We start from the raw sequence: 12,167 nt of genomic DNA, 5'->3' as shown, positions 1-12,167 counted from the left end.
TGCAGCCTGCAGGCTAGCAACGTGTTGTAGATCTGTGTTTCCCACAGTTTTCTTTTTTTTGCTTTCTCATGAGTGTTTACCTCATTTAAAAAAAAAAAGAGAGATTTAGGTGTTTTTATTATACCTATATGTATTATTGGATGTGTATTTATACATTGCCTAGCCTTCTTTTTTAGGGGCTACATTTGCTTTGGAAAAAATAATATATGTTTATACATATACAGAGCTGTATATATGTATGTTTTTTACATATATGATTTTATTATTTCCGGGGTCCCCGCACATGGGCGGGAATATTCAGTGCTTATGACTTTGATGAGGATACACCTGGAAGAGAACTAGGATTACAGGTAAGTAACTTACCCTTCTTCTCTGAGCTTTCTGTTATTGCATCCAGACATAGAACAAACAACTGGCATGCACCTAAAACCAGCTAGGGCTATTATTGGCTTTGCAAATGATTATTAACTGACAAATAATTAACAACAATGATTTTGTGGTAAATAATTAATATTGAAAAATGTTTCAATTCTGAAATTGTAAGACTGTAAATTAAACATTACTGAGGCCTTTGGAAGGGGCAGTGTCCTCCAGAGTGTTCACTCTCTATTAGACATATATGCCCTTTTTCTTTCCACATCTCGTACATCACCGTATCTTACATCTCATCTCTTTTCTCTTCAGCACCATCTTTTCACTGTTTCTAGAAGGCGCTTCCTTGCATCTCCCTCACTTCATCACCCCCAAATACACAACACACCAACTCCTCTGTAAGCACTGCATTTTCTTTTACTTTTATTTTGTCAATATTTGTACAATTGTGTACCTACTACATACAGCTAGTCACCGAGTCATAAATACAACTGGAATACAAGACCATTGCTCTGTGCACTCTACGTAGAGATTAAGAATTAAATGACCATGCTTCTGAGCACTTTTTTGACCCCACTGACCGCATCAAGAGAAACATGCACTGCCTTCGGTCCCAATTCTAGAGTTCTGAGTCGTGGTCTGTTATAAACACCTGGAGACAACTAAGTTCAGATTATGCACTATACAAGCGTAACAGGCGACACAAAAAGAAATACGACTAATCTGAAACTAGCTAACACTCTTAGGGAATGCACAATTGAGTGAAACAAGTCAAGTATAAACAGGAGCTGAATCACTGATATGGATAACTTGAACATCTTTTACATTCCTTGTTCAGAAATTGTATTAGTTTTATTTCAGTAAAGTTAAAGACATGATTGCGGGCCAGATAAAGACCCGTTTCAATGGCTGTTTTTAATTACTGCCGCACCTGAGAGCTAGAGAGCCCTGACGAACGTAAAGCCCTTTTACTGTGGAGACCAACAGTGAAAAATAGTTCATATTCAAAAACTTATTTTTTAGGTCTCGCCTGAGAAGTCTATTGTTTTTAATATAACCCTAAAAGAAACTTATATCCAGCCTCCTCTTTTTTACTGGCTTCTCATTGGTTCCTGTATGTGCCACTTACCTTTCCTCCATTTCTATTGGCTGTAGCAGATTTTCCTGCATTTACCAATGCTTGTTTCTTGTCTGCTTCTCTTATCAGTTTCCCGCCCCCGAAATGCTGTGAACATCCGCTTTGTTGGAACTATATTTTCATAAAATTTAGCATTTTACTATTTCCGCATATTTATATAACAATTCATCACCCGGCGAGATTACGTGATTTGCATAGAATCACAGGATGTTGCGCTGTGCTGGCAAAACTCGAACCGGGATCAGCAGCTCTCAAGTCAGCAGCTCTGGCCGCTGTGCCACATCCTCTCCTCTTCTGTGTTATCTGTCAGGGAGCTCTTTCCTGCTCCCGAATGATGATTGATGAAAACAGCTCTATAGTCGTTACATAGGCGAAACTGATGCATTACCAATGCTTGTTATATATGTAAACTGCAGTGGAGTACTTTACTGTGGAGGAATGTTTGCTTCACCCCATTATCGCACATGCAAAATGCACAGAAGGTCCCTTAAGTTTCTCTGCATCTCTCATAGAAATGGGAATACATTACTCCTTGAGAAACAAGCGAAGTAATAGCGTCTAAAAGCCAAGCGTTAGAAAATCAGAGAGAAGACGTGGACAAGATCTGGCTTTTATTTTCTATTTTGGCACCTCTTAGTGTCTTCCTCTTCTATTAGTTTTAGTGACCTTGCATAAGGCATGAGATTAGACAAAACAGTTAAAAACAGGAGGGTGCGTATACGTGCCAACACTGTTGTAATTAAAATGAAAACTTCCAAGAAAACTAATATTAGCTCGTGCTCACTTCCCATTCCCAAATGGTAACCATCGCAGCTCGGTTATGATGTGCTTTTGCCTCAGCTGAAGACCTCCATGTTTTTACCCTCAGGTGCTGGGCCTCCAACCACCATCCCCTACCACCCCTCCCCCCCACCCCCACCCCTTTCCCCCCTCTCCACCCCATGCAGTGCTGAGCTCTTTTCCGGTTCTTCGGAGAAGTTCGTGCTTAGGCCTCCATAACTTTTTGTCCACATAAGATCTCCTCTACAAATGTGTATTTTTTTTTTCTTCAAGGTCTTTGGGATACTAAGCATAGCCAGGGTTTGTGGATTCCCCTGGAGAGGACCGAGAAAATAGGCAAAATATAGCTGAAGTTTGAGGTTTTTTTGGGAAATAGGGAAAAATAGGAAACAAATGTTCATTATAAAAGTGTCATTTTTTCCCCTCAAAAAGGCATCCACCAGTGGGTTGCTGTGCTAAAGACACCATCTTCCCAGTTGTCAGGGGCATGCAGAGGTGAATCAAAAAAACATTTTTTTTTTACCACAGTTTTGGCCTTTTTTCAAAGATGGCCCATTTTTTTTTGCTTTCAACCTACTTCAATTATAACCAATGTGACATCAAGAGAGATTATAAATGTAATCAGGATACATAAACAGTTGACTGACCAGTTTGAAACACTGCGGTCCCTCAGGGTGATAAGGATACTTTAATGGCAACCTGCAAAACGCCCAACGCGATCCAGAGACAAAGTTCTTCTTGGTCACAGGCAATATCAAGGTAAACTGAATAAATATGTTTTCCAGTAGTAAAACAGAACATTTTAATTGAAGGGATTTGTAATGTGCTGCTTGGGTGCTAGCGGACCACTTATGTGCTAGCCGAGCCACAAGGAAGAATCTGATCAGTCAATTTTTTATGCATCCTGATTACATTTATGATATCTCTTTCTGTCATTTTGGTTATGATTGCAAATACTAGGGTTTTAAGAAAGTATTTGCGCGTAAAAGGAACTGTGTCACACAAGGAGTGCTCCTCTCGAAATTGAACATGGTTGTTTTCGTAGTTTTCCCTTGCCTTTGGCTGACACCCTGTTTCTCAGATGAAAGGGCTTTTGCCTTTTATTTTAACTCTTGGAGATTCACTGATTTCATCTTCTCGGTATTTTTGAGTGTTGCTGCATTTAGAATTAAATGGTCTTTTTATTTATTCATAAACTCCAAATCCCTTGCAGTGGCTGCATTAGCCTGTGCAGATCGTTCTGGCTGCAGACAATCTGTTTTCACTTGGATTGACAAACGCATGCCACGTTTGAAGGCCTTTAGCATATTGATAACCTTTGAGAGGATAGTCTTGTTTTCTAGTGAGGTAGGTGGCGTGTGCAGTTTTAATACATTTGGAACAGTGTTCTTACCAAGTTTAGGTATTACATCTGCTCCCATACTGCATTCAAAGGATACATAATCGAAAAAGTTAATCGTTTGGTTCTTCGTGTCACTTAGATTTATTCTAAATGAAAAACATGTTTAATTATTCTGTATGTCTATTTTTACTAGAAGTGTCATTTTAAGGATTTTTGGGCCTCAGGAAAGACCTTTTTAGAGGCTTTTTTCGGAACAACCTTTAATTGTATTACCCTTTTTCTGAATTCAGTCCCCATCATGCTAAATATTAATGAATTACGTGTTAAATGTTAAGATGGAGGAAGAGAGAGAAGTATTATAAATATTCACTTTTTCAAAGGTCCTTTAGAAGGTAGGGCCCACTTTTTTATGTTTTAAAACATCTTTGTTAAGCAACTGTACTAAACCTACCTCTCACTGCCTACTTCACTAAAACTTACTATGCAGATAAAAACCTGGGGAATACATCACTGTGATCATTTGAGGATCTTAGGCGTCTGTGCTCACTTGTTTATTAGTAGTGTGATTTACCATTTCAGTGGTTTTACCCCACACATGATCAAAATTGCCTGCTTGGATTTTGGCTTCAACATGTGTCATTTAAACCTGGAAACATAATCATTTTCTAAGTAGGGTTCAGGTGTCTGTGTTTCTGGAGCCAAGTTGTGTTACAGATGCTTTTTTTAGGTCGAGCCTAGCGGCAGCATGTATGCACTACTCGCTCTGCAAGACTGCTGTAGTAGAGTATGGAAGAGAAGCCACGCCCACTCTCCACCCATATTTGTAATTTGCTTGTGTCATAGTCTTTCGTAAATGCTGCCTTCAGATTCGTTAATAGGCTTGTTAGTCCCTCCTTAGTACGCCGTGTCTTCATTTGTAACCTCCCATGGCTACTGGCCCCTTTACTTTGGTTGTTACACGGGACCTGTTATTTAGTCAGTATGCGCTATTTACTTCTCTTACTGCAGGCCGGACATGCTCTGCTTCAGCTGAAAACGCTTGTGTTTTTTTAAGCAGCACAGCCGCTCCCATAGCAGGGGTGCCCGCTTTTAGTCACTTTAACCCAGCATTATCTTGTCTGTTTCAACCCCCCCCCCCCCCCCCAAGTAAAATGGATTTAGAAATGATCAGCGAATTAAGTCATGTGAATTCCAGGTAGCACATAATTGTGTCCTAATGGGCCAAAGCTGACAACAGAACATCTGTGTTACATGCCATCTGCACTAAAGCAACCTGATGGGTTGTTTTCAAAAGCCTGTTTTATTAACAACAACAGCAGCAGCACCAATACCACCACCACCACGACCACCAATACCACCACCACCAATACTACCACCACCACCAATACCACTACCAATACCACCAACAGTACCACCACCACCAATACAGACACCAATGCCACCACCACCAGTACAACCAGTACCACTACCACCAATACCAATACCACCACCTCAGCACCTCTCGCTCACTAGTAATAGCAGGGGCATTAAACGAGGCCGGAGCTGCAGCCGAGACAATCCCACCCTCCCTCCCTCCATGCCTGCCATACAGCACAGCCCGCTCTGCACCAGGAGTTGAAGCCAAGGCCCTACTACAGCTCGAGTGTTTTTTATTAAGCTAAAGATAGCAATGACATTGCGCAATGCCACACTGCACACTCAAATCACAGAGAGGGCCGGAAATAGCCCCCTCCCTCCCACTCTTCCTCCTGAGCTGCTACAGTGTAATCGCAAAGTGAAAGGTGTTGGAGCGCTTTGTTAGTGTTTATAGCTCGGATCATATGTAACTCTCACTTCACACTTTGTGTCTGTGTAATTTACAACACTTACACCTTCTCTTCACTGCACTATTTATTACTATTTTGAAGGTGTCGTAGGTCGGTCTCTTCCTCTGATATTTACAATCTAACAAGTGGCGGAGAAGGCCCTTTATTGTAATGCAATAGGTCTTGCATTTGCAAGAGTTTAATCTATTAGTATTGTAAATGGCAATGCCTTTTATTTGTTTTTTAAACCTAAAACATAAATAAAAGGTATTGTCATTTACAAAGCCAATAGCTAAAACTCGTGTGAATGAGATACCTATTACATTGCAAATGCTTGTTTTTAAATGTGGTTGTTTAATGGGTCGTGTTTCCTTCTGGCTCACTGTTTCTCTTCCAGTACTGATCAAGGGTGTGCATTTGGTTCTCTTTTCTTTTCCTCTTTGGGGATTAAAAACTTGCTCTTGGCAAGTTATTTTAGAAAGTCCCATGTTTGTCTTCCACCTTTAAGTGTTTTGTAGATTGAAAACATTCTATCTGTATTTGCCATATATACCATTCTAGTCTAAGCTGTGTAAAAGGACTGTGGTTTCAAACGTTTATGCTTTCACTACTTGTTCTAGTAAATGGTCTGCCTTTTGCTATTTGAGGGCGTTGCAAAGATGTTGGCAGGGTGTACACAAGGCTTTCCATCCTTCTGTGTAAACTTTGATTCATGGAGAGATGTAAATCTGATGTAATGAGTCTAATGTCATAGTCGAGTCATCAATCAACACCCTTCAGCTGATAGCAAGTGATTGACATCAAGCATTACCCCCAGAAGAGTGGGTGATACAAGGGGAATGAGAGTACAGTTCAAACTTAAACAAATGAAAGATGGAATATCTGGACAGATACATTGGGCTGGAAAAAACATTTATCAAAAGTAAGAACAAAGGGCTAAAATATATGCTTATCTTAATAGGACCATGGCAGATTAAAAGTATGATAGAAATAATCTCAAATGTAGGTAAATTGCAAATAGAGTAACAATACATAACAGTTGTAGAAGACCACAACTGTCTCTTCAGTAAAATTTGACACCATATCACATTTGCAGGGTTCTCAAATATGAGTGCCTCTGCTCGAGATACACCCTTGATCAGCAGAAGTGCAATAATTGAACAACAATAACTTTGGTGGGGGATTTTGCAGTAGGTGTGGTTAACAGAATAGACCACCACTTACCTCCACTGCAAGGCTCTGCAGAGATCTGATTTTATACAAAAGGACATTTGCATGTACAAGACCATTACTGGATATTTCCGTGTGTTATATACCCAAAGGAAGAGCAGCGAAAGAAATGGTGGTCTTGAAGTTTTTATTATAGGAACCAGACATGCTATTTGCCTTCGTTTCAAACAGAAGGTAGCATTCGAATTCACAGTACTTAATCACTACCTACGGTTGATCAAAACTCAACTACTATCATTACTGTGAATGGAATCCCAGCTTCATGTGCTGTACAGAAATTAAGTTTTTATTGTGAAGGGTCTCCAGGTTACTCTACAGGGAGCATTCGTAACAGAAATCTGCCTGGACTCCTGAGACGTTCTCAGCCTGTTGCTCTCCAGCCATTCCCATCGTGTAGGATTCAGATACCTGAGCTTTAGAGTAAAGCATCTGTACAAAGCTTGGGGTCTGGATTGATTGAAGTCCCCAGACAGCTGGCATCCAGCTCTGAGTCACCTCAGTTCAGCCTCTGGTGTGGAATCCAACTGCAGGCCTTTGCTGGTTTAGCCACAACTGCTACTTTAGTTCTCTCTGTTCCATGAGGACTGGTCTGGATGGAGGTACTAACTCTAATAAAGGGATGCAGAGACCACGTTTTGCAAGTCTCTGCCATTTGTGAAATACACACCGTAGTTTCAACATTATAAGAAATAGTGAACCTCAAGCACCTGCCAAATACATTTGGGCTCTCCGCTACTTCCCTCCGGCTGGAAGCTTGTGGTTAAGGCATTGGATCTCGGATAGCCTGAATGATAATTGGTGAAGGAGACAAAAAGAATTCACAACGTTCGAGTCAGCATACATTTGGTGAACAATAGACCATACCCTTTTAGCGGGCCACCATTGAAACTAAAGATTCATGCTTTTAAAATGGCCTATTCCTTTAAGAGTTGTTCAGAAGAGCAAGGGGATGTTGTATTCCATTTGAAAACGTACTTCGCACATTTTAGATACTTCAATTCACCGTTAAACGAGTTGGTGATTGTGCATGTGTATGTATGTAATAATATATTGTTCTGTTTTTCCTTAGCCTGGAAGAGTTGTGACACTTGTTGAAGACCCGGAGGTGAAGTTTACATTTTTGCTCTTTTTATATACCGTCTCTTTGTGTTTGAAATATACATATACATGACCTTGTTAATCGATAACACATTCGTAATTTCTAAAGAATAGTTACATTTTCCTGTGCATTTTACTTTGAAGGTTATTATTACAATGGTTTCATACTGCAACATTGACAAGGCCAGTAGGTCTGACTTATATTGAATGTTTCATTACATTTGGTGAGATGCTGTGTGTGCAGTTGTGGATGTGCCAGTGGGTGAAAGCAGAATGAGTCAATGGTTAATAGAAGGATGTGTCCATTTATGCACATACTCATCTCGCCTTCCATGCACTCGATGCATCATCAGTACACTTTATCACTCATCCTTGCAGTCAGGTATCTATTTATCTACCCATTAATTTATGCTTACGTTCACATGCCTGCTTTCACACAGAGGCCCTGGCTACAAGAATATGCGCAATTTAGCGCACTACCACGGGGTATGTTATTTATCGGATGGGGTAAATAGCACCTATTACGAGTTTGTGGGGAATAACATGCAGATTTTGGTGTTTAACACTAAAATGTGCATGGTATGGTAAATAGCGTACATATTTGTACTGTTTACGTTTTGGAACGTTTGACCTGACGAAACTTAACGAAGTTTGAGGTATGTAACACATCCAAAAAATTTCACGTACATTGCCTTTTATCTCGTACTGAGGACCATCTCTCCTTGCTCCATCAGGAAGTGTTGGCTCTTTTAGACAAATAAGTCATAGAGAAGGTGTCTACATCAGAAGTAGATCATGGTTGCAATTCCTGCTACTTTTCGGCATCCAAAAAGGACAGCAGCCTTCGTCCTCTCCTTGACTTGTACCTTCTTCCTGAAACGGGAGAGGTTCAAAATGCTCACCCTAGCTCAGGTCCTGTCTGCGCTGGACCCTGGATTCTGGATGGTGGCGTTGTATTTGCAGGACGCATATTTACACTTCCCCCGTCCTGCTGGCCTATAGGTGCTACCTGTGGTTTATGGTGGGTCACGGGCACTTCAAGCTTGCCGTGCTCCCTTGTGGCTTTGTGGAAATGTGCATTTTTAGGGGCACACCGGTCCTTAGACTAACAAAGAAGAGTTATTGGCACTTAAGCTGGAATTCAAACAACAACATGTTTAATAATCACTCATGAGTGGGACTACATCAATACAGCACCCTCAAGTGCTGCAGGAGGTAGTACATTGAAGTCACAGACCATGGTGCTTATATACACCCTTTGTTGCAGAGTAAGCATGTAGTTACAAATAGAAGGTACAAGCATACACAGGAATAACTACCGACAAACATGGGCAGATGGATATCACTTAGTGTGCAAAGTGGGAGGGGAAACAGAACTGCTTACATCAGTAGGAAATGGTAGACAGTTACATTTTTAGCCAGGTGTATTCTAGCAGCTACAGGCCTTTTCTCAGCACGTCTTGCTTTGGCTCTGTACAGAAGGAGTTAACTAAAGCTGATGACTCAAGTAGAATAGAAAAGCAAGCAACAGTGAAGACGGAAGAATCACAAGGCTAACAAAATGGATGCTGCAAACAAGATGGCTTCAGCTCATGCTAACAGCAATTATTTTCGATTCCCACAGCTTCACCAGCACCCCTCAGGTGTTCACAAAAGTGATGGCAGCGGTTGCAGCACCTCTGCGGAGGTCATGGGTTCCAGTCTTCCCCTACCTTGATGATTGGCTATTGCAGGCAATCTCACCCCAGGCAGTCGTCTCTCACCTCCAGACTACTGCGGATCTCCTACATTCTTTAGGGTTCAATATCAACCTCCCGTAGTCACACCTGACTTCCTCTCAGACATTCGTTTTAATTGGGGCCGTTCTAGACACAGTGCAGTTTTGGGCCTATTCTCCCGAGCACTGAGTGCAGGATGTTCGGGCTATGTTTCCGATGTTTCAGCCTCTAGCCTAGATTTCAGTGAGACTGACTCTGAGGCTGTTGGACCTCTTGGCCTCCTGCTTCCTTCATGTAACACATGCCTGTTTGCATATGAGATCTCTGCAGTGGGACCAGAAGTTCCAGTGGGCACAGCATCAGGGGAATGTCTCTGACCTGGTCCAGATCTTGGAGGGACCTGCAAAAGACCTGCAGTGGTGGCTGACGAATTGCGATTGGGTCAGCGGCAGACCCCTTTCCCTTCCTCACCAATAGCTAATGGTACTGACAGATGCATCACTTCTGGGCTGGTGCTTTTATCTGAGAGAGGTGGAGATCAGAGACCTCTGGTCTCCAGTGGAGTCCAGGCTTCACATCAACCTGCTGGAGCTCCAGGTGATCATTTAGCATTAAAAGCCACGTCTCTGGACATGGCTGGGACAGCAGGACATATATCTGTTGGTTCAACACCTGGCAGGTTGTCTGAACGCCAGAGCGAACAAACTCCACTGAAGGTGCGGTGCGGATTACGAATGGCGTCTCCATCTGGAGGTGGTGCAAGGTCTCTCTTAGCAGTGGGGAGAGCTTTGGTAGATCTTCTCGCCAGCGACGAGAACGTGCGATGTCAGGAGTTGTGCATGCTGAAGTTTCGAAGGCTGCTTCCGCTCTGAGACACTTTTCGTCTCAAATGCAGCTTAGGCTTCCTCTACACCTTTCCGTTCATACCATGAGTCTGGTATCCCAAGCTGTTGAACATGGCCATTGGTCTTCAGGTCAGGCTGCCCCTTCGGGAGGATCTTCTGTCACAGCAGCAGGGAAGGGTTCTCCACCCGAACCTGTCAACACTCCACCTTCTTGCCTGGAGATTCAGTGGCGACAGTTGACATCTTTCGACCTTCCTCCCAATGTCTGTAGCCACATCTTGGCAGCCAGGCTTCCCTCCACCAAAACAGTTCACCCCTGCCATTAGGCATAATTTGTGGCATGGTGTACAGAAAGAAAATTTGATCCCCATTCTGCCTCTCCTTTCTGAGGTTCTCCTGTTCCTCCTTTCCCTTGCGTAGCTGGACTCTGCTTTGGACGCTGTTAAGGGATATCTTCCTGCAATCTCTGCTTTTCTCCCTTTGCCTGACCAATCTTCCCTTTTCCAATCCCCTATTGTACATATGTTTTGAAAGGTTTAAAACCTTAATCTGGTCCTAACATTGCTAACATTTGAGTCCTTACAGAACTGTCCTTTTAGGTTTCTTACAATCAAGACCGCATTACTGGTGGCAATAGCATCTGCCTGACGGGTCAGTGAGCTTCAGGCCTTGTTATCCAAGCCTCATTATCTTGACATCTACCCATACAAACTGCTGCTTCATACTAGAGCTTCCTTTCTTCTAAAAGTAGTCACTCCCTTTCATGTAGGCCAAACCATCGCTCTGCCTAGTTTTTGTCCTCCGCTCATCCCCTCAAGGAAGAGGAGCAACTTTCCTGTCCGGACCCAAAAACAACGTTGTCTTTCTACCTTGATTACATGCGAGAGTTCCAGGTGGAAACCCAACTCTTTGTGGGGTATGTTGAAGCAAAAAAACGACATGCTGTACCGAAGAGGACCATCTTACGATGCATTGTTCACTGTATCAAAATCTGCTACGTATTGGATAAGAAGAAACCCCCTGAGGGTTTGCGTGCTCGTTGCACCAGTGCTAAGGCTGCCACAACTGCGTTAGGTCGCCGAGTCCCGGTCCTGGACATCTGCCAGGCATCAATGTGGGCTTCCCTACACGTTTACCAAACAGTAGTGTTTGAACAGTCACGTCCGTCGGGATAAGAACTTTGCCCTTTTGGTCCTGCTGGACATCCTTGTGTGAAACTGGTCCGCAGGCCTGTCTTTAGTAGGGTATTGCTGGGATATCTATTCTAAGGTGAGGAATCTGCAGCTAGAAGTCTCTATCAGATGAACAAGTTACTTACCTTCGGTAACGCCTTTTCTAGTAGAGACTCCATCTAGCTGCAGATTCCTTACCCATCCACCCCGCTCTGCAAATGGATTTCTAGGGACAGGACTTACCCGTTTCAGGGCCCTATTTTTCCCCACCAGTGGTCAGTGTACTTCGTGGCTCTGTGTTTCTGGCTTGGAAAGTCGTGAAAAGTAACTGACTACCGCGCTCCTGGGTGGCACCTATATAGGCATCGCGGACGTCCCTTCCGGCGCAGACTATGCCAAGCGGAGCAAGAAAACACCACCTACCGGCGCACAGGGGTACTGCTCACGAAAAATGTCTGGATCCAGTCTGTCACTTGGGGATAATTCTAAGGTAAGGAATCTTGCAGCTAGATAGTCTCTACCAAATAAGGCGATACCGAAGGTAAGTAACTTGTTCTTTGGGCCCCAGCTCACCTGGCACCTAGGGAAACTTAGCAAGCCTGTAAATTTTTTAAAACTAGACACCTAGGTGAATCCAGGATGGGGTGACTTGTGTGGCTGTCACCAG

General features: G+C 42.8%; 1 protein-coding gene across 2 annotated transcripts in view; it reads left to right on the top strand.

The window, feature by feature from the left end:
- The window catches only part of CHAC2 (ChaC glutathione specific gamma-glutamylcyclotransferase 2), a 176,073-nt gene that overhangs the window by 140,633 nt on the left and 23,273 nt on the right, over positions 1-12,167 (top strand). For both annotated transcript variants that reach the window (XM_085612716.1, XM_085612717.1), the window contains one exon: positions 7,737-7,772. In XM_085612716.1, the coding sequence (XP_085468842.1) occupies positions 7,737-7,772 (36 nt within the window). The remainder of the gene's footprint in view (positions 1-7,736; positions 7,773-12,167) is intronic.

The sequence above is a fragment of the Triturus cristatus genome, chromosome 6 (genome assembly GCF_964204655.1).
Source record: "Triturus cristatus chromosome 6, aTriCri1.1, whole genome shotgun sequence".
In the NCBI taxonomy this organism is placed as follows: domain Eukaryota; kingdom Metazoa; phylum Chordata; class Amphibia; order Caudata; family Salamandridae; genus Triturus; species Triturus cristatus.
This window is presented reverse-complemented; position numbering and strand designations above follow the sequence as displayed.